The following is a 23,662-nucleotide window of genomic DNA, read 5'->3' as shown; positions in this document are numbered from 1 at the left end:
ACTGTGTTGGTTGACCAAAAATTTTCAATAAAATATTTAATTTAAAAAAAAAAAATTGCACAATGTTTTTTTTTAAATTTAGAATACCCAATTAATTTTTTTCCAATTAAGGGTCAATTTAGCATGGCCAATCCACCTACCCTGCACATCTTTTGGGTTGTGGGGGCGAAACCCACGCAAACACTGGGAGAATGTGCAAACTCCACACGGACATTGACCCTGAGCCGGGATCGAACCTGGGACCTCAGCGCCGTGAGGCCACAGTGCTAACCCACTGCGCCACCGTGCTGCCCTAATTGCACAATGTTGTTCGGTTAGGCAAAGCCTTTTTATTTGTCAAACAATTGTGCAAGTCTTTGAAAGTATTTAAAAGGGGTAATGTAAGAAAAACTTTTCTTTCCTGCGTTCTACTTTCATAACAAAGGGTGAACTTTATGGCCGTCGAAACTGATATTTTGTCCTATTTTAACTCGTTCTTAAGACTTTTTATGACTTCCTGACACATTTAAGGAGAAAGGTGACAGACAAGTCAGCATATTGACCTTGACAGGAAATTAGTGTTTCTAGTAATTTTTTTGGACATAGTGCAGTTCTTTAATACCAAAAGAGTTTTGCATTCTAGAAGCGGCTGTTCCAATGTTTCAGTTGGATTTTGAAGATGCCACAATTTGACCATACCGTCTAACCTAACATTCTTCCCCCCCCCCATCAACACCACCAAAATAAATTTCCCTGACTAAACTGGTTGTTCACCTTCTTGTCGGCTTGTGGGTATTGCTAGTGCAGAAAGGCTGCAATTTTCAAAGTGTTTTGAGACTTTTGTTATCGTTGATTTATAAATGCAGGTGTTTATATCTTTTTATAACGTTTACTTTATTGAAGTGTTAAGTCAACTTTTCATGTTAGTTTCATCCTATTTTCCCTTTTCCATTACAGAACAATTAAAAGTGTGCATGCTTTTAAAATAAAAATTGTCCAAACAGTGGCAAAATTGTCCAAACAGTGGCATTCTCCCAATTTGAGTGAGTGATAACTGCATAACTGATCAATTGGGAGTGAGCTGAATTAACTAAAATCAATACTCCCTCCTTTCAGTTGCTCCTGAAATTGATCCAGCCATTTGTGCGAATTGTGATTAAAATACACCCTACCACTTAGTAACAGACAAAAATGTATGGGACATTTAACACCTAAAATCAGTGAAGTTTTAATATATTTAATATTTTCTGCCTTGATCAACTGAAGTCTGTGAAATCAGCAAGCCAAATTCACCAAGGCAATCTTTTAAGACGGAGGTAGATTCTGGTTCGGCAAGGCAATCAAAGATTATCGAGAGTAAACGGGGAATGTGGAGCGTAAACATATCAGCCACGATATTAAATGGTGGAGCAGGCTCGAGGGGCCAAATTTCTATATTTGTAACATGGCTACAGAAAGATTTATTAACATGGAGGTGTACAGTTCAAAAATAGTGTTTTCAGTGTGACTCCTTGCAACAGAAATTGCAACCTAGAACTGTTAACTGTGAACCCATGCATTTCAGTTGTTGTTGGGAATACATTGGGACGGTTGGAGTGTTTACATGACTGTTTACGGGACAGAATCCTAAACTTGGTAAATAAATAATGGTAACTTAATAACTTGTGTGTTTCTATTTTGGTTCAGCATTCTAATTACATTTTCTGCTCAGTGGTGATTGGACATCGGGGCAGCGTGGTGGCACAGTGGTTAGCACTGCTGCCTCATGGCGCCGAGGACCGAAGTTTGACCCCAGGTCACTGTCCGTGTGGAGTTTGCACATTCTCCCTGTGCTGCGTGAGTCTCACCCCCACAACCCAAAGATGTGCAGGGTAGGTGAATTGGCCATGCTAAATTGCCCTTTAATTGAAAAAAAAGTGGTGACTGGACATTTTAATAGTTAACCTCTTAAGTCTCTCAACTTTACCCTTGGCTATTTTAACACCATTCACGGAACAAATGTTACTTTTCATGTTAAATTATACATAATATTATTCTGCCCACCAGCTATTTTATCTAACTTATTTTCTATGTCTCTGTCAGTGCCTCCAATTCAGTATCTCTCCCAAGTTTGCTTTCCTCTAATTTCATTAACTCATATTGATCCTGATTTTTTTATATTCCTGAATATAAAATTAGAAACATTTGAAACCTCAAGATTAATCTTGTAAAGACTTCATCCCAATTCCCAAAGAAATCCACTCCACCTCTGACATTGTTCACCTAACATGACTGCTGTTTCCTTCCAAGTGCACTCAACATTTTAAAAACTAATCTCGGGTACTTGTCACCCGCCGTGTTAAGATTGCATGATATTTCCTAGACCTCTGTAGCAGGGCCAGATCATGATGCAGCAAAGCAACATAGTTAAGACCTGCTCCTTAAGTTTGCTCTGAGTTCTGTATAGTGTATTTAGTCATGTATCGAAAACTCAAGTGTTTGCTAAAGAGAATTATAGTAAGAAGTCTTACAACACCAGGTTAAAGTCCAACAGGTTTGTTTCGATGTCACTAGCTTTCGGAGCGCTGCTCCTTCCTCAGGTGAATGAAGATGTATGTTCCAGAAACATATATATAGACAGATTCAAAGATGCCAGACAATGCTTGGAATGCGAGCATTAGCAGGTGATTAAATCTTTACAGATCCAGAGATGGGGTAACCCCAGGTTAAAGAGGTGTGAATTGTGTCAAGCCAGGACAGTTGGTAGGATTTCGCAGGCCAGCTGGTGGGGGATGAATGTAATGCGACATGAATCCCAGGTCCCGGTTGAGGCCGCACTCATGTGTGCAGAACAAGATGAACATCTTGCCAAGGTCATCCCCACACCCCCACTACTTGCCTTCAAACAACTGCGCAACCTCAAACAAACCATTGTTTGCAGCAAACTACCCAGCCTTCAGAACAGTGACCACGACACCACACAACCCTGCCATGGCAATCTCTGCAAGACGTGCCAGATCATCGACATGGATACCACTATTACACGTGAGAACACCACCCACCAGGTACGCGGTACAAACTCGTGCGACTCGGCCAACGTTGTCTACCTCATACGCTGCAGGAAAGGATGTCCCGAAGCGTAGTACATTGGCGAGACCATGCAGACGCTGCGACAATGAATGAATGACATCGCGCGACAATCCCCAGGCAGGAATGTTCCCTTCCAGTCGGGGAACACTTCAGCAGTCAAGGGCATTCAGCCTCTGATCTCCGGGTAAGCGTTCTCCAAGGTGGCCTTCAGGCCGCGCGACAACGCAGAATCGCCGAGCAGAAGCTTATAGCCAAGTTCCGCACACACAAGTGCGGCCTCAACCGGGACCTGGGATTCATGTCGCATTACATTCATCCCCCACCATCTGGCCTGCAAAATCCTACCAACTGTCCTGACTTGACACAATTCACACCTCTTTAACCTGGGGTTACCCCATCTCTGGATCTGTAAAGATTTAATCACCTGCTAATGCTCGCATTCCAAGCATTGAATCCAAGAATCTGTCTATATATATATATATATATATATATATTATATATATATATATATATATAAAACATACCTCTTCATTCACCTGAGGAAGGAGCAGCGCTCCGAAAGCTAGTGACGTCGAAACAAACCTGTTGGACTTTAACCTGGTGTTGTAAGACTTCTTACTGTGCTCACCCCAGCCCAACGCCGGCATCTCCACATCAAAGAGAATTATGGTATTAATGAAAGTGCTGCTACCATACACATGACTCTGGCACTTTATTTGGAGGCATCCTTTGTATTAAAGTGTATTTGAAAGGTTTCTCTATGGCAATAAATTGTCAAGCGTGTTTTTTTTTTTTACATTTAATGCAATGACCTTGCCTTCACAGACTGGTGTCTTCTACTGTATTTTAGTTTTAAATGATGACTATCTTAATAAATATCTCCAGCATAAAATGCTGGTTTCAAATATTCTGTGGAATGCAAAATCTTGGGACATAAATGAAAAAATGGAAAACTGTGGTAAAGATTTCTTAAATTTTTTACAGTGCAAAAATCAATGTGAATCACACTGTCTAGCAATTTTCTGTGAAACTACTTATGGATATGTATTGCATTGTAGCATGCAGTGGGGGAGGGAAGAGTAATGTGGTATCGTGATTGGGTTACAAACAGGTCCTTTCAGGTTAATTTTCCAGCTGGATGTTTAATGATCTCATCGGCCTAATTCCTTGTATTGTGTTTTCCTTGGGCTCTGTAACTGCACTAAAATATGGCAAGTTGTCAAAGGATTTGTGGAATTTTTAAAAAAAGGACATCCTATGACTTTTTAATAGTGATTTGTAGTACTTTACATGTCATGTTTTGTCTAGCATCAATTCACATGCATTTATTTGGTTTCAGCATTTCCTTATCATTTGGTTCAATTTCTAAATTCTCTCATTTTTAATTTTAATATATTACATAATTTAAGCATTAAGGTAAATTGTACATTGTTTTAGTTATTAACTGCCTGAATTACTGTGTTCTCAGTAATTGCCTAAAATACCAGAATTGAGGTTTTAAATGTATCAGTGCTAGTACCTAACCGTTCTATTTTCAGGTACAGTTGAAAAGTTTCTTAAGACTATGAAAATTGCAGTCAGCAAGCTGAATTTCTTTGTTGTGCACTCTATGTTCTGGACTTGACATCTTTAAGATTGGAAACCTGGTGGTTAGCCACTGTTTTATGGTAACATGTTCTTAATCTGTTCTCAAATTTTGCCCTATATATGACCATTTGTAAAAGTGGTAAATTTGGCTGGAAAGAACTTGGAAATATTTATGTTTGACTTGATTTTTGTTTAATGCTGTTTACTGGTTTGAGTTCTGTGGAAAATTTGAATATTGCAATCTACTCGAGGTTCATTTTTAAAAATCTCTTTACTTTCATCCTGCTATCTTACATTTTAGAAGACAAGCACAGCCTCCCTCTTATCCTAAATGCTCTGTGCAAATAGTTTGGATGCGTAGTTTTGTCACTTAACAAAAAAAAAAATGGGTTGTTGTTTGGCGTGGGCATCTAACCTACTATTGTCACGATACCAGCTGATACTATTGGACAGTCAGTCGCAAAATGGAACGCTGGCTCAATAGACTGGCTTTTAATTTTAAAAAAATATATGGATGAACAGTCACAGGATTAACTTTTGACAAATGAATAAAACATTACTTTTTACATGAAAAAGATTGACTATAATATGCTCCTTCACCCCACCTACATCATCAAAGATGTACACAGATTTTTCATGTTCTCAGTAGATACACAGTCCATGTAAACCAACAGGCCAGTTATGGTCAGCGACACCACACTCTGAAACCAAGTGGCAGATGCCACCGAATAGCACTTATGCGCAACTCTTCTACCCCCCCCCCCCCCCCACACACACACACACAAAAGGTGCTTGTCACACTTGCCAACCAGTCTCACTGAAACTCTGGAAACATTTGTGTGGAAGTGCTTGAAGAATGCACGTTTAAATCTTCTCCCACACATTACTTTCTTTCAGGTGCATTCACCACAGATCTACTTCCAGAATTTCAATCTCCTCTTCCTCTTCCTCTGTCCTCGATGGCCACGTGCATTCAAGCTTCCACACAATCTTGTGTGCTCCTAGCTGCGCCAATAGAACACTTCACAGGCTGTGTTCAAGTGTCACCAACCTTAGGATCACTTCAGATGTCTGGCTTCTTGGCTTCAGTGAACAGTAGTTATTCAGATTCTAGTTCTTTGTCCTTCATTCTATCTGGGACTTATCCTTTTTATTTCCTGGTTTCTAGAACTATCTTCAGTTTCTGAGACTTGCCTTCTGTCCCTTACTCCATTGCCCTGCTTATTGTGTTGGCAGTTTTCTGTGAGAGCTGCTTTCTGCTCGGGCACCTGGTTCCAACTGAACCACAAGTGCTTTATGTTTTTCAGTGTGAGCCCCTGGCTGTCTAACAGGGGCTAGCAGCCTAGTCTGTCTTTAAATCCTGTTTGTTTTCAGTTGTGAGCCCTTTGTGACAAAAACCCAGACAAGCAGGCACCTTTGGTTACCATGAAGCTAACCAAAATTTCAATCTTTCTTACACACAGACATCAAATTAAACTTAAGCTATGCCTTGTTTCTACTACCCACAAATATGGATTGCTTAAAACTACCTCAGTTTCCTGACACTATATATCTGGAGCAAAACTATATTTTGCTGCTGGAAACTGCTTTGCTTAACATCGCTTTGAGTTATGTTCCGTTACTCTGGCATGTTGTGACAATGATATATTGTATCAAGAAACTCTGATTTGTCTCTACTGCAAGTTATTTGACCAAGAGAATGTGGCCTAATGTATTGCCGTATTTCATTAGGCGCATTTGTGTTTCTTAATTTTCACACTTAAATTTCCTAATTTTCTTCAACATTGTATCGTTTGAATATTGCAGATAATTGCACATTAATTTTTCCCCTCTAATTAAAAAAAAATCAATTCTGAGAAGCAACCTGTGCATGTAAGCATTCTAAAAGAAATTTAATCCATTATGAGCTTCAAACAATTTTGACTGCATATTAATCTCCCATTTGTTCCATTACAGTCTGATTTTGGTCATATGCTTCAGATTCTGTTCTATTTGCATCAAAGGCACCATCCCATGGCCATCCCCTTTCAATTAACTTTGTTACCTTGATAATATGCCCCCTCGTGCTCTGGTGCGCTGAGAAGTATTCAGATGTTGGAGTGAATCTTCCTCTGGGTTCTGAAACTAGTCCATCACCACTATAATTAATAATTGTTAGTGCAAGACATACCTTTTGTATCTTGTGCATTATCAATTTAATGTAACTACCAAATCAAGAGAAATAGGTGGGCATTCTGCACGGAGTTGTGGAAGAGATGAGAGAAGGTAGCCTGCTTGTTGAGAAATTGTCCTAATCCTCCATTCATTTATCCCTGGTGGTAACTACGCTTGATCCTTGCCTGTATACATTTTAGAATTGTTCAGAGTCTCCAGACTGCTGTTTCTCATTCTAACTTAAATAGAGAGCTATGGAAATACCAAATTATATTTATGTAACTTCTTTCTCTTCTTTGCTGCTTCCACTTTCTAGGTGTGAGTATCAGTGATGCACCTTTGCACAACGGTGGTTATTGCCTGTTTAATGTCACCTACATACATGCCTCTTGAGTGGTCATAAATCTGTTTTTCCCTTTCTCAGCAATGGTTTAACTTTATCTGCTTCACATCCCATCTGCTTTTCCTTTACCTAAAGACTAAAGAATATATGAACATGCAGATCAGAAAAAGATGTGAGAAAATAAGTAGGTGAATTGGGAAGCAAAAGAGATTGCTTCATGATAGCGGATCCTTCTTGTAGAATTTTTAAGAAGGGAAAGACGCACCAGCAAACCTGATACCAAACAAATGGCTTTCTGTATCATCCATATGTTTTGTATGTCCCGAACTGCTCAACTTGGCAGAAACATATGTATCATGATGTTGGGGGAAAAGGCCAAATTTTACATATTCTGGGAAGAAAGAAATCTTCGTCATTTGCTACCGAATTGAAGCACTTATGCACGTGATTAGTGACTTTGTTGTCTCATTTGTCTGACTAATTTATATTTCTCATGGATGCAGATTGGATATAGTCAGCTCAGCAGCTTTTTTCTGCAGAATACTGTAGAAAGGTATTGATTAATTTTATTGTCAGGAACCTTTCAGTTGAGCATATCAAACACAACTAAATTCATAGTAAATGAAGATGGCTGTCAATTTCTCCCCTTTGATTTACTGGTGAGAAACATGATTTGGTTCTATAAAAATAAGTAATTAAAAGTTTGGGTTGTTGCCCCTTCTCACCTACAAAGAAGCACAGTTAAAATATGAAGAACCATTTAAAAACATGCATTTCTTGCCATTTGTTTAAGCAATTCTGCATTCCCAAAATTCCAGAGAAGGAAATTAATGGCAGAGTTGTAAAAGTTAACCTAGCAATTAAATAGCATTACATCCTGAGTTGCCAAATACAGTTGTGCATATAAGACATCAGGATGGATAGTTGAAGCACTCGTATGGATGAGACAAAAAAAAACAACATTACGTTTACTTGCTGTTTTACCATCACAAGCATGCTCTAGACAGAAGTGTGCAGTTAATAGATGTCAGAACAGTATTCCTCAAGAGAAAGTGGAGTATTTTGAGTCATCATTACAGCAGGAAATGAAAACAGAAACTATCTAAATTCATCTAAGCAAAACCTCTGTTCAAGAAAAGAGCAGTACTGCAAAGCTTAAACCATTAACATCCATATAAACATGTAACTGGTCTAAAGGTAACTTATTTCCAAGTTCTCTTCCAACAGACTCTACCAGTTTGACAGACTCTACCAATTTGGCACATAACCACCACAGTGGAAGACCGCAACAAGGATCTGAGAAATGCCAGTTCCAGAATATGAAGAGCACAACATTCCGAAGTTTGAGGCTTGCTGACTGCAGTTTCCACAGGCAAATTTTGTAACCAATCTGAGTCTCCTAAATGCTGCAAGGAATATAGTTAAATCAATAGAAATGAAAATTAAAAAGTAAATCCAAGTTCAAAATCTCAATTCTGCTGTGGTGCTGTGCATTTGCCGAAATGTCTAGTGCTGTGGATATGCTGAAAATTACTAGTGGTTCCACTTATTTGAAGGTTGATCTCATGGTAGTGATATTTGTGTAAGCTATTATTTATTACTTACAGCTTACAAAAGACTAAGCTTGAATATTTTTAGTGCTGGTACGATACTTATCCAAAGGATAATGTACACCTGTTAATTTCTTGGGGTAATCCCTCCTCTTTCCCTTAATGTTGAGCATGCCTTCCTAGACCCTACAGCACACACAATGCAATGTAATACATTCATTCCAGTTATGTAGCTGCACAGAAGTCATCCAGCTACTCCCCCACCCAAGTGTATGCAAAATGACTTCCGCAAATACAGGTATGCTTATCTAATCTGTGTGCTAATCACTGTTTATTAGTCTACAATGGACCCAGACATGAAGCAAGGAGACCCCAGTGGTGAAAAGCTTTGGAAACCATGAGCCTAAAAAGTCACTTGTGACTTGCAGTGCTGCACTTGCCATGTATCATGCCTTCAATTGCTCATTACTGTATCCCAAAATATTAAATTGGGTAATGAAATGCTTCATGAAACTATTCTTTTCAGAGATGCTATCAAATTCTTATTACTTCATATTTCTGATGGAGGATATTGCTTTTCTTTTATAATTCCAAGCAGTATGTTGTGAGATAACTGAAGGGATCTTCCACTAAATATTTGTTCCAAGTAGGTTGTTAGAACATGATTTGAGTAACTGATGTAGGTTTGCCATTTTAAAATAATGTTAGCTGGCACAGGTGTGGTGATCACTGTAAATCGTGGTAACTATTCCATTTTAAAATTGCCTCTACTGCAAATCAATCATTTATTTAATTCTTATCCATATGTTAATCCCTTGGTGCGATGGGCACTATTGCATCTGTTCTGATTTGGGGCAGCTCGGTAGCACAAGTGGATAGTACTGTGGCTTCACAGCGCCAGGGTCCCAAGTTCGATTCCCCGCTGGGTCACTGTCTGTGCGGAGTCTACAGTTTCTCCCCGTGTCTGCGTGGGTTTCCTCCGGGTGCTCGGGTTTCCTCCCAAGGTCCAAAGACATGCAGGTTAGGTGGATTGGCCATGATAAATTGCCCTTTGTGACTAAGAAAGGTTAGTGGGGGTTACGGGGATAGGGTGGAAGTGAGGGCTTAAGTGGGTCATGAGATTTGATGGGCCGAATGGCCTCCTTCTGCACTGGATGTTCTATGTATGATCATATATGGGGTTTGATAAATTATTCCATAGAAATTTAAATATTCCAGGAAAATAGCATTGCCTCTAAATGCATGCACAGCCATGCAGATGAATAATGTGAGATTGACTATATTTTAAATGGAATCTATAGGGCAGATACTGCCTTTTTAAACTTGAGAAACAAAGGTAAAGAACAACAATAAAAATTCAGCATTGGCAATTTATCTAGTTTTCTAAATTTGATGTCTCTGAAATCTGCTGTGTAAACTAGTTTTTATGGGAAATATCCATCACAAAAGCGACCCTTTTAGCTGATGCTATCTTGGAATTATGAGGTGTTGCAAGTTTTCTAATGCACAATACCCACCATTATATTAACTGCCATGCAGAGTATTCCACTGCCCTTCATATAAAGTGCTTTCTGAAAACAACTTTTCTATTCACTAAAAGTACAAAAAACGTCCCCCAAAAATGGTGTAATCCAATAAAATAGTATAATTCACAATAAGATTAATTATATATACCAAATTACCTTCTGAGACTTTTAAATGCCGCCTCATTTTTTTTAACTTAAGGCTTTTACCCGTTGTAAATAATCTGGGTTCAAACTTGACTGAATTTCGATTCTGCAACACATCCGCTTAAGATGCAGCAGTACCTTTCAGTAGTTTCCAGATTTTCAAACTTATTTGAAGATGAGCTCGAGAATTCTTTCAATTTTTAAAAATTAATTTAAAAGATTTTCTTTTTTTAAGAAAAACTGGTAAGAGAGGATGGCACAGTGGTTAGCACTGCTGCCTCACAGCGTCAGGGACCAAGTTCGATTCCGGCCTTGGGTGAGTGTGTGGATTTTGCACGGTCTCCCCTGTCTGCGTGGGTTTCCTCTGGGTGCACGGTTTACTTCCAGTCCAAAAATGTGCAGGTTAGGTGGATTGGCCATGATCAATGCATAGGGGTACGGTGATAGGGCGGGGACAACGGGGCTAGGTAGAGTGCTCTTTTGCAGGGTCAGTGGTCACTTGATGGGCCAAATGGTCTCCTCCTGCGCTGCAGGAAGTCTATGGACTAATTAGAAATTGCAAATTTCACATAGCACCTTGCATTAAAGTAAATGTACTTATATATAGTAGAGCAGTATTGCATTGAAATAGAATTTTTTGAGGGTTAACTAATCACCTTCCTGTCTAAAGGGCCCTAGATGACAACTACAAAACTTTAAAAAAGATCGGGGAGGCCTTACTATCTGTTTTTAGAGTATGCTCGACTTAGAACAGAACTCTCTGGGCACGAGTGTGCAATTCTGTTATGCCCAATTTTATTGGCTGAAGTTTAGGTCTTGATAGCTGCATTTATAAATCTTCGTTCCAAATCTTTGAACTTTTGTTTTAGAGCAATGACCTTTCCTGTTTCTGTGTTGCATATGATACTTGTGTGGCACTTTTGTGGCTTTGAATGGAGTCTGAAAACAGTTGAATCAAATGTGACTTTCAGCAGTATTTGATATTTATCTGTTCTGCACCATTTTTTAGTAACCGGCTTGTTTGTGATTTGGGCACTGCCAACTTTTAGCGAGGTTACTGATCTTGGAGATTTATACTACAACTGTGCTCTTTTTTTTTTTTGAACATATAGTTCAAAAACACTATGCCATGTACTGTATCTGGTACAAAAGAATCTCTGCAACCCAAATGAAATGTGTGAACATAATTATGAAAATGAGTCAAAGTTGTCTTCAAATGATGACTGTGCAGCGAGTAACATTTTTAAAAAGTTAGCTCTTAAACTTTGAATAATTCCAGAATCACTGCAAGTATATGAGAGCACCACATCACCAATCCAGTAAGACTTTTCCAGCAAGATGAGCCACCCTAAAACTCAAAAGGTTAAAATTTGTTAGTGTGTGTGGGATTTCTGCCCATGTCTGTTTAATCGCTATAAGATCATGCAGTTTTACTTCTGACCTTTAAATGCAAAAGTCTGAATAATAATGAGAACCAATTTTGACCCCTTAATTTGTCTCCAGGAAGCAAGGCCACATGTGGCTCGAAGGTGATATTTATAGGTCCTTGAAAAAACGGCAGAGTACAGATAAAGAATGCACTGGATTATCCCGGATCATTTCTGGTATTGACAGTCTCTCTCTTGGTGGGAACATGAAAGTGCACTCCATCGACAAGACAATAGAGGTAAGGATGTTCATATCACAATCACAAGCTTGACATTCCTACTGTCTGCAAGGAGAGGTGGTGGCATAGTGGTATTATCATCGGACTAGTAATTCAAAGTTCCAGGGTAATGCTTTGGGGTCCCAGGTTTGAATCCCCCCACCCCCCCCGTGGCAGATGGTGAAATTTGAATTCAATAAAAATCTGGATTTAAAAATCTAATAATGACCAAGGAGCCACTGCTGATTGTCATAAAACCCATCTGGTTTACTAATGTCTTTCAGGGAATCTGTGGTCCTTACCCTGTCTAGTCTGCATGAGACTCCAGACCCACACAGCGATGCGGTTGACTCTTAACTGCCCCCCCCACGGAAATGGCTGAGCAAGCCACTCAGTTCAAGGGCAATTAGGGATGGGCGACAAATGCTGACCCAACCAGCAATGTCCACATTCCAAGAACTAATTTTTAAAAAAAAATTAATACTTGAAGCTGACCCTCTGCAATGTTGTATTTCAAGAAAACCTGTATCTTGGCAAACTGTGTATATAGGATTTCTGCCACTTCAACTGCAACAACCCATTTGATTTTATTTGTTTTGAGATGTGTAATGTTGACCAGGCCAAGTGTCAGTGGGCTGCCACCTTGATTACACTTTTTTTCCCAAGTGATTGGTTTGCTAGGCAATAAGTGTGGAATTAATGCCTCCCCTGTGGCATTCAAGTCTAGATATGGCAGGGCTTGGACCTGATCCTTTGGATGTAGAATCAACTCTGTCTATTACTTGCTCCTTAAGTTGTTTGGCATGCAAGTAGTCCTATGTTTTAGCTGCACCAGGTCGATACCTCATTTTTAGGCATTCCTTCTGTACTCTTCATGGAACCAGGGTTTGATCCCCTAACTTGGTGGTAATGGCAGAATGGGGGACATGCTGGGCCATGACTTTACAGATCATGGTTGAGTACAACACTGCTGCTGATGGCCCACAACACCTCATGGTTGCCCAATCTTGAGTTGCCAGATCTGTTTGAAATCTATCCAATTTTGCATGGTATTCCAGTCCAAGGATATACGGGTTACGTGGATTGGCAATGCTAAATTGCACCTTAGCTTCAAAGGTGTGCAGGTTAGGTGGGGTTATGGGGTTAGGGCGGGGGAAGGGGCCTAGAGAGGAAGGATCAGTGCAGACTCGATGGGCCTAATAGAATCCTACAGTGCAGGAGACTATGATCCCATCACACTCCTCACTTGTCCCTTGTTGATGGTGAACATGGGGAGTCAGGAGACTAGTTACTTGCGACAGACATCCGAGTCTTTGACAAGCTCTTGCAGCCATAATATTTGTGTGGCTGGTCCAGTTCAGTTTCTTGTGTATTCTATGCTTCTTAGTGCAAAGCAAGGCATTCTGCTGGTCCTTTTCTATGCTCTTGTCTGTTTACATTGAAACCTTCATTGACCCGTGAACCTGTAGGTCCATTGCTTCTTTTACTCTATTTAATATCATATTTAAGATGTTATGGTGTTTGGTTCTTGCACTATGTATTAACACTGTTACCTCTTCAGTCCAGAATTCTTGAGGCCAACATTTGAATTTTCTGGATTATAGAATAATGTTAGAATGCCTAACAACTGTGTGACCCGGATATAAATTTGTACCTGAGACATAAAGCAGTGGCAAATATTATAAAGTGCCAGTAAGTTGGGTAGCACGTTGACCGAGTGGTTAGCACTGCTGCCTCTCGGCGCTGAGGTCCCAGGTTCGATCCTGGCTCTGGGCCACTTTCCGTGTGGAGTTTGCCCATTCTACCCGTGTATGCGTGGGTTTCACCCCCACAACCCGAAGATGTGCAGGCTAGGTGGATTGGCCATGCCCCTTAATTGGAAAAAATGAATTGGGTACCTACGTTTTTTTTTTTAAGTGGCAATAAGTTATTTATTAAAATGCAAAGTATACCTATATGCACTGGCTCACTACAGAAAATGGGGGTGATGGGGATACAGGGTGCCTATATTGCTTAAAAACACAACACAATGTCAAAGTTAAACACAGGACCCAGAATTAGCAATACCAAAGCTCCAGGCTGGGAAAGAAGGCTAATGATAACATTTAGTACAAAAACCTAACAGTTTCCTTTTGCAGAAAGATTGGCAGTATATTACCAGTTTGAAAGGCTTTCATTGTTACTTTAATTCTTACCTGGTAGCTGACTTTATTTCCTCCATCATCGACCTTATGCCTCTCTCCTTTTTCACAATTTGTTTCAGCTACTTGCTGCATGTAGCAAGTTTGACAGTTGTGGGGCCGACTCAAAAAATATATCTGGGACAGCTGGTTCTTCTAGATTTTGGATTACTGGGCTAGAGAGGTTACAGTATACTTTGTTCCTAACACTGTATCCATAGAATCCCTACAGTGCACAAAAGTGGTCAGTCCTCTTCTGAAGTAGAATTGTTGAATCCCTACTGTGTAGAAGGAGGCCGTTTGGCCAATCAAGTCTGCACAGACCCTCCAAAACAGCACTCTACCTTGGCCCTAACTTTAAAAAAATTAATTTACCGAATGTGGGAGTTGTTGGTAAGGCCAGCATCTATTGCAATTGGATGTGACAGGCTGGTCATTGCCAGACACTTGTTTTTAAAATGTATGTACCCAATTCATTTTTTCCAATTAAGGGGCAATTTAGCGTGGCCAATCCACTTAACCTGCGCATCTTTGGGTTGTGGGGGCGAAACTCATGCAAACACGGGGGGAATGTGCAAACTCCACGTGGACAGTGACCCAGAGCCGGGATTGAACCTGGGACCTCGGCGCCGTGAGGCAGCAGGGCTAATCCACTGTACCACTGTGCTGCCCGATTGCCAGGCACTTCTGTGGCATGAATGTTACTTGCCACTTGTCAGCCCAAGCTTAGATATTGTCCATATCTTGCTGCATTCGGACATGGACTATTTCACTATCTGAGGAGTCGCGAGTGATGCTGAACATCGTGCAGTCATCTGCGAACATCCCGACTACTGACCTTATGAAAGTGGGGAGGTCATTGATGAAGCAGCTGAAGACGGTTGGGCCTAGGACACTACCCTGAGGAACTCCTGCAGTGATGTTCTGGACTCAGATGATTGTTCTCCAACGACCACAGTCATCGTCCTTTCTGCCAGGTATGACTCCAACCAGTGGAGAGTTTGCCCTCTGATTCCCATCGGCTCTAGTTTTTCTAGGGCTCTTTGATGCCATACTCTCAAATGCTGTCTTGATGTCAAGGGCAGTCACTCTCACCTCACCTATGGCTTTCAGTTCTTTTGTTCATTTTTGAACCAATGCTGTAATGAGGTCAGGAGCTGAGTGACCCTGGCAGAACCCAAACTGAGCATCCGCGAACAGGTTATTGCTGAGTAAGTGCCGCTTGATAGCATTGTTGATGACTCTTTCCATCACTTTGCTGATGATGGAGAGTAGACTGATGGGGTGGTAATTGGCTGGGTTGGTTTTGTCCTCTTTCTTGTCTACAGGACACACCTGGGCAATTTTCCACATTGCCGGGTAGATACCATTGTTGTAGCTGTGCTGGAACAGCTTGGCTAGTGGTGTGGCAAGTTCTGAAACACAATTGCTGGAATATTGTGAGTGTCCATAGCCGTTGCAGTATCCAGTGCTTTCAGCCATTACTTGATATCACGTGGAGTGAGTCGTATTGGCTGGTGACTGACATCTGTGATACTGGGGACCTCCGGAGGAGACCGAGATGGATCATCCACCCAGCGCTTCTGGCTGAAGATTATTGCGAATGCTTTAGCTTGTCTTTTGCACAGATGTGCTGGGCTCCTCCATCATCGAGGATGGGGATGTTTGTGAAGCCTCCTCCTCCAGTGAGTTGTTTAATTGTTCACCACCATTCACAGCTGGATGTGGCAGGACTGCAGAGCTTGGATCTGATGCGTTCCTTGTTGAATCACTTAGCTCTGTCTATTACTTGCTGCTTATGCTGTTTCACACTCAACTAGTCCTATGTTGTAACTTAACCAGGTTGACACCTCATTTTTCGGTCTGCCTGGTGTTGATCCTGGCATGCTCTGCTGCACTCTTCATTGAACCAGGGTTGATCCCTGGCTTGGTGGTAATGGTAGAGTGGGAGATATGCCGAGCATTGAGGTTGCAGATTGTGGTTGAGTACAATGCCCCTGCTGATGGCCCACAGTGCCTCATGGATGCCCAATCTTGAGTTGCTAGATCTATTCGAAGTATGACCCATTTAGCACTGTGGTAGTGTCGCACAGCATGATGGAGGGTATCCTCAATGTGAAGACGGGACTTTGTCTTCACAAGGAATGTGCGGTGGTCACTTCTACCGATTCTATCATGGCCAGATGCATCTGCAGCAATCAGTATTCTGAGGATGGGGTCAAGTATGTTTTTCCCTCTTGTTGGATCCCTCGCCAGCTGCTGCAGTCCCAGTCTAGCAGCTATGTCCTTTTAGGGTTCAGTCTGTGGTGGTACTGCCGAGCCACTCTTCGCGATGGACATTAAATTCCCCTCCCAGAATATACTCTGTGCTCTTGCCACCCTTGGGAGCACAGTGGTGTTCATCAGGCCGTACCGGCTTCCCCGAACAGGCGCCGGAATGTGGCGACTAGGGGCTTTTCACGGTAACTTCATTGAAGGCTACTTGTGATAATAAGCGCTTATTATTATTATTATTATCAGCTGTTGGTGGCCTGTATGTGGTAATTAGCAGGAGGCTTCCTTGCCCTGTTTAACCTGAAACCTTGAGACTTCATGGGGTCCAGACTCCATGTTGAGGACCCCCAGGGCAACTCCCTCCCGACTGTATACCACTGTGCCGCCACCTCTGCTGGGTCTGTCCTGCCGGTGAGACAGGACATACCCAGGAATGATGATCGTGTTGCCTGGAACATTGTCTCTAAGGTAAGATTCTGTGAGTATGATTATGTCATGCTGTTACTCGGCTAGTGTGTGAGACAGCTGTCGTAACTTTGGCACAAGCACGGCGATCTTTGGACACTAAGTGGTAATTTATCATGGCCAATCCACCTCATCTTTGGACTGTGGGAGGAAACCAAAGTACTCTGAGGAAACCCAAGCAGATACTAAGAGAACGTGCAAATTCGACATAGACGGTGACCCAAGGTCAGAATTGTACACAGGTCCCTGGCGCTGAGGCAGCAGTGCGAAGCATTCTGCCACCACGCCCCCAGTTTAGTTGCAGCACCGAATCTCAGAAAATATATTGCGAAAGGGGTACAGCACAGGGCCACCAAAAGGATTGATACTAGGGCTTCAACAGTTTGTTATAAAGTCAGATTGAATAAATTTTGATTGTAATCAAGGTATTTAAAATCTTGAAAGGATTCAGCAGCGTGGATATGAAGAAACTAATTTCTCAGATGTGTTCCAGAAGAAAGAAAATCTTAAAATTAGAGCTAGGCCATTTAGGAGTGAAATTAAGAACCACCTTTTCACAAAAAGGATTTGGAAACTTGAAACTTTTCAAAATGGATATAGACGCTGGCTCAGTTGTAATTTTCTAGAACAAATGTGGGTGATTTTGATTCGGGTACAGATTAGCTGTAGTGTAATAGAGTGGCAGGCAGGTTTGCAAAATTGAATGGTGTACTCATGTTCCCATGTAATAATTAAGAGATGCTTCAACATCAATTGTACACGATTCAGCACATTTCTCAGTCCAGGAACCTTACCTTTTGCTTTCAGTCCTATCTCCCACTCTACCATTACCACCAAGCCAGAGATCAACCCTCGTGTTTACATTCCTCTTAATTCTGTACGCTTTTTCTTTACTATGGGTTGCACCTGTATTATAATGATCTATATATCTAAACGCATCTTTCACCAGAATTTGCCCACATAAGGGTAATAAACTAAAAGCATTGCATGTACAGTAGTGTTCATATTTATAAGCAGTTTGAAGGCGATGTAACTTGCACAAAGCTGATTTGAGTGATTTTTATTTGTCTCTATTTCACTTGTGAAAAAAAGCTGAGTTTTGCAAAGTGGAATACAGCATTCCATTTAGTGACTTGTACATAATTTTTGTTTAAAATTCGTAAAGTAAAATTTTTGTACTGTATGGTTGCCCTAGAAATGCACATGTAACACATTTGTTTTTGCTTAGTGTAGGATTTAACTTTGTTGACTAGAAACCTGCTGTGCAACGTGACTGACATTGGATGCTAGTTAGTTATGCAGGATTCAGCAATGGAATGTATGCACATTAGTCTTTAGAAAATGAATACAGTAATGACGTATGTATTAGTTATTAGTATCAAGAGGTATGGGTTTAGTTATTTTGAAGGAGGTATAGTGATGAAATGGACTTGTGTGTGTAACTGTTTATTAGGATGTAACCTTTGTGGGAATATATAATTTGAAAACTGGTTGCAATTTTTTTATTTTTGTAACTATATTGGCAAATTATTTTTTGTACTGCTGACACTCCGTAATGATTAGAAGCAGCAATGGTGAGGAGGTTGCTATGGTTTCAGCGTGTTCTTGTTGATTGTGAGAGTGTGAACAGCTGCTTTATTAAAATAAACCCAGCTGATGGCTAATAGCAAAGAAATTTTGAACAAATGGATGTCTGACTTTTACTGTTCCTTCTCGCGTGCATAAAACTAGTTAAGTTTAGTGAAATGGAAATTTAAATTATTTGTGATTGTACTTGGATGTTCCCGCGTTTTGCTACTCCCACTTGATCATATGCTCAGTGGTCACAATCTCCTCCGGTGTCAGTGACCTCCCTCTTTCCCTGTTGATGACATTTGATCCAGAAGGCATAAAGGAAGTTTGTAATTTCTTTCAAACCTCGGGAATCTATATTATTTTTATGTAGATTTGAAAAGGATTTTTGTGAAGAGAGCAACTGCAATTTTTTTGGGTGATAAATATTCGTCCATATGAACTCTTACTTGGAAGCAGCACCAACAGAAGGAAAGTGTGTGTGTCACATACATAGGCCACATTAGATACCTTAGGATCACTACATGTGGCCATATGTTTGGGGTTGTATAGGCCGTAGCCTTGTTCTTTTGACTAATTAAAGTGAAATTTACCTTTTGTTATGAGAAATGTTTAAAAAGAAAATTTAACTTGGTTAATAGCTGAAAAGGAGGACTAACATGCGACTAAAACACTATTGGTTAAACACGTTTAAAAGGAGGACTACTGTAACATGTGACTAAAACACTATTGGTTAAACACATTTTGTAGGCAATGTGTATTTTAAAGTACATGAAGCAATTTTTCCCTTTTATACTTGTCACACATTGCACTCTCTACAAAACTACAATCCTTAAGTAAATAATCCATAGTTGCTCCCTTCTTCCTGTTCTTTCCTCAGCCAGGTAACTTGCAATTTTAGAGCAGTCTTTCACAGTGCGGATTTCTTTTCCTGGAGACTCTGCCTCTATCCGAAACTAGGTGATTCTTCCAACCTCGCTTTAATTCCCCATGAATTTGATCTTTTCAGTCTTAAGCACGAGCTACCATTTGTGGTTAAACCACAGACTTTTTTGTCCTCTAGTTGCTCTCTTTGTCCCTGATCCAAACCAACTCAAAACATTACCTGTGATATTTACTGATATTTTAGGAAAGCCTGCAACCTGATCTTTAGAATAGCTTCCTCTGCATCTTTCCCCATAGCAACACGAATCATGTGGGCCTTGTATTTAGGTAGAAATGCTAATTGGTTAATTTAGGAGCCCAAATCTTGGAACTAAATGGACAATTTAAAACATTACTGTTTATAACCCAATATTCTCAACACTTTTGAGACTTTCGAGTTGCACCGTGTGCCCTGTAAACACAGGTTGTTGCCATTGTCTCCAAGCACCTTGCACCACCTTCCTAGTTCCAAAAATTCTAACCAGCCTTTGATCTCTTCTGAATAGGTCAAATGGCCCCTTCAATTTTACCTCAAGTTTAAACACAGTCCCAAAACATACAATTCATCCTCTTATTTGAAGTATGATTTGCCTGTTAATTCTACTTAATTTACATTGGTACTGATTTGTGTTAAAATAAAAACTCGGAAATTGACACCTTTTTAGTAGCTGCTTCATTTGGGGGGTCATTCAGTAACTTTGGCTATTTTGGTTTACAGTTTCCCCACTGGGACCGTAACTAATACAAATGCAAATATTATTGACTATGGTCTGCAGTCAACCGTCCTAATGTCTCATCAGAAAGCAGAATGGTCAGGGTGAGGCAGCAGTCAGAATATCAAATGTGTGTTCTCTATATGCTACAGCATTTGTCTGTTAGAATTTGGCCAGTCCAGTAGCATGACTTGATGGGTTGTGTTTTGTCATTGTAGTTTTTGCTGCTGAACTCACCAAGTTGAGCAAAGCCCATGACCGAACAACACAACACCCACAACCTAATTACAAAGAGCTCCTTCAGATGGAAATGTTTCTATTGCATTCAGTTGGGGAGAAAACGTGGATATTGATCAGAAAGGAAAAAAAAAAATTAGGATCAGAAGCCAATGAGGGTAATTTGAAGATGTTTCATAGATGGTAAGAGATAGAGGGGGTGATATGGTTGAGGGAGTTCCTGCAGGCAGTGTCAACTGCTGTTTTAGTTAACTGAAAGAGTTCCCCTATTGGGAAATTTATGGTATGCCAGTGTTATTCCGGAACAGAGGAGGCATGTGGTGCTGAAAATAATTGCTCAGGGAAAATGGAGTAAATCTGAGAATGGATTTGGCTTTCAAAATGAGAAGGAAGATTTTGAAGCAATCTCATTGTCACGTGGAAAACTAGGAGTGGCAACTTGTTAGAAGTGCAGGGTTCAGAAAGCTCATCGTACGTACTACCAGTTTTCAATATGCAGATACATCAACAAATGGTTACATCACAGAGGAAGCCATTCAACACATTGGACCTGTGCCAGCCCTCTGCAACAGCAATTCAGCTTGTCGCAATCCAGCTTGGCACACTCTGCTAATCTTTCCCCATAACCCTGAATTTTCTTTCCAAGATCTAATTTTCTTTTGAAAACCTTGATTCAAGCTGCCTCCACTACCCTTTCAGGCTGTGCGTTCCAGATCATAACCGCTCACTTAAAAATATATTTTTCCTCATTTTTGCTTCTTTTGCCAATTACCATAAATTTGCATCCTCTGATTTTAGACCCTTCTGCCAGTAAGAATGGTTATCCACTCCATCTAGTCTCTTCATGATTTTTATCATTTCAGATTTCCTTTCCAACTTCTCAGTTAAGAGAATAATCTAATTTTCTCCACATTGCCCACAGAACTGAAGTCCCTCACCCTTTGAACTAATTTAGTAAAACTCCTGCACACTCTCTCAAGCCTTCTCATAAAGTGCAGTTCTGGAATTGGACTCTACTCCAGTTGTGACTGATTTGTAAAGAGATCCATCAGAAGTGGCTTGCTTTTGCATTGTGTGCTTGTATTTATAAAGTGCAGACTCCTGTACACTTGCTTTCTCAACCTGCCACCGTCAACATTTTGTCCTTATCATCAATATCCCAGGTTTCTGTTCTTGCACGTAGCATCGTACCTGTTAGTTTATATTGCCCCTTCCCTAATTTATATTGCCTCTCCTCCCCAAATGTATCACTTTACACTCTTGGCGAATGAGGTGGGGTAGTGGAAATGTCCAGAGACCCAGGGCAATGCTTAGGAGACCCGGGTTTGAATTTCACCATGGCAGATGATGGCATTTTAATTCAATAAAAAAAAAATTGACATTCCTAGTCAATGACCATGAAACCATTGTCAATATGATTCTATGATTCTACGATAATTGCCGTAAAAACTCATCTGGTTCACTAATGTCCTTTAGGGAAGGAAACATGCTGTCTTTACCTGGTCTGACCTACATACGACTCCAGATCCACTGCAATGTGACCTGCTCTCTAAAATGTACCACTCCGTTCAAGGGCAATTGGGGATGGACATTAAATGATGGCCTTGCCAGCTACACCCACATCCCATAAAAGAAAGAAAAAATTGGAAATTTTTATTTAATTAACAAGAGATGGCCACATCTCACTAATGAAGAAATAGCAATCAAGCAACCCAAGATTTAGAATCCTTGTTCTTAACTGCCTACCAAATTTCTCACCAATATATCCTTGCTGCTTTCTTCAGGCTATTGACTTGGATGATCAGCCATGATCATAATGAATGGCGAAACAGGCCCTTGGGCCGAATGTCCTCCTCTTGCACCTATTTTCTATGTTTCTATGTAATCACTGATAAGGCCACTTCTTTGCGTCCCCCTCCACTCTTACCCCCTTCCAACTTCACATCCTTATACATCCCTGGAAAAACAAATTCATTTAGAACACTTCCAAAATCCAAGGACAGGGTCTTAAACATCTGTGACAGTCTACTGGTTTAGTCATTCATTGCCAAGTCTGACTGGATCTCTGGTGACACTGCTCATTAAACCAGGATTTTCTTGGAATGCCAAGGTCATACCCAGCATATCCTCTTCACTACAAATGCATTCTCTCTGTTCTCCCCAACTTCACCTCAAATGCAAGGAGCCAACTGTCTTTGTTACCAAACAGAAATCATCTCCCTAGCTGCCATTGTTGCTTCCCTCCCTTCCCCTAACTCAGAGTAGAGCTTTCCCTAAAGCTACCCAACTGTCTAACTCTGAACCTACATCTTTCTCCATCTTCTCTGCTCACTCCCCATATACACTTTCCAAGCTCATTTTGGCTTGACAGATGGGGCATAATGGGGAAAATGTGATGTTACGATCACAGTTGATATAACTGGACTGGAAGATCCCAGAATGAAACCCTGACTCAAAAGAACATAGTTTTTTGAAAATAAAATATGGAAGGACCACTAATTCATTTTTCAAAAACTATTTTTATTCTCCTTTTTCACATTTTCTCCCAAATTTACACCCACCAACAATAAACAATAAGCAGTAACAAATATAATGTAAATCCTCATATCAACAAAAACAATCCTATCCTCCCACCAACCCTCAAACAACTGCTCGCATGTTAACATGAACAAATAACAAAAAGAAATCAGGAATCACCCATAGTCACCATTAACACATACCGTCCCATTTCCCCCCCCCCCCCCCCCCCCCCCCCCCCCCCAAACTAATGTTCAACGTTATCCAGTTCTTGAAAGTGCATAATGAATAATGCCCATGAATTGTAGAGCCCTTCCATTCTTCCCCTCAGTTCAAACTTAACCTTCTCAAGAGTCAAGAATTCTAACTGGTCCCCCCCCCCCCCCCCCCCTGCCACGCCAGGGCACAGGGTGGAGAGGTTGCTCTCCATCCCAACAGGATCCGCCTTCGGGTGATCAATGAAGTGAAGGCTACAATATCTGCCTCCGCACCCGTTTCCAACCCCGGCTGTTCTGACACTCCGAATATGGCCTCCCGAGGGCCTGGGTCCAGTTCGCGTGCACCACTTTAGAGATTACCCTAAAAACCTCCTCCTAGTAATTCTCCAGCTTTGGACAGGACCAAAACATATGAACGTGATTTGCGGGCCCCCACCCGGCAACGTTCACACACACATCTTCGACCCCCTCAAAGAGCTGGCTCATCCTCGCCCTTGTGATATGTCTGTGTTTTGGTTAATATATTTTAAATGTCGCCGCAGTTTATATATTACTCGACAGACGT

The 23,662-nt window shown here is 40.8% G+C and overlaps 1 protein-coding gene across 6 annotated transcripts in view; it reads left to right on the top strand.

Moving 5' to 3' along the window:
- cdc14ab (cell division cycle 14Ab) overlaps positions 1-23,662 on the top strand; it is a 333,919-nt gene that overhangs the window by 168,620 nt on the left and 141,637 nt on the right. For all 6 annotated transcript variants that reach the window (XM_072511378.1, XM_072511377.1, XM_072511373.1 and 3 more), the window contains one exon: positions 11,856-12,018. In XM_072511378.1, the coding sequence (XP_072367479.1) occupies positions 11,856-12,018 (163 nt within the window). The remainder of the gene's footprint in view (positions 1-11,855; positions 12,019-23,662) is intronic.

This window comes from Scyliorhinus torazame, chromosome 7, assembly GCF_047496885.1.
Source record: "Scyliorhinus torazame isolate Kashiwa2021f chromosome 7, sScyTor2.1, whole genome shotgun sequence".
NCBI lineage: Eukaryota > Metazoa > Chordata > Chondrichthyes > Carcharhiniformes > Scyliorhinidae > Scyliorhinus > Scyliorhinus torazame.
The sequence above is the reverse complement of the archived record's forward strand: the minus strand, read 5'-3'. Positions and strand labels throughout refer to the sequence as shown.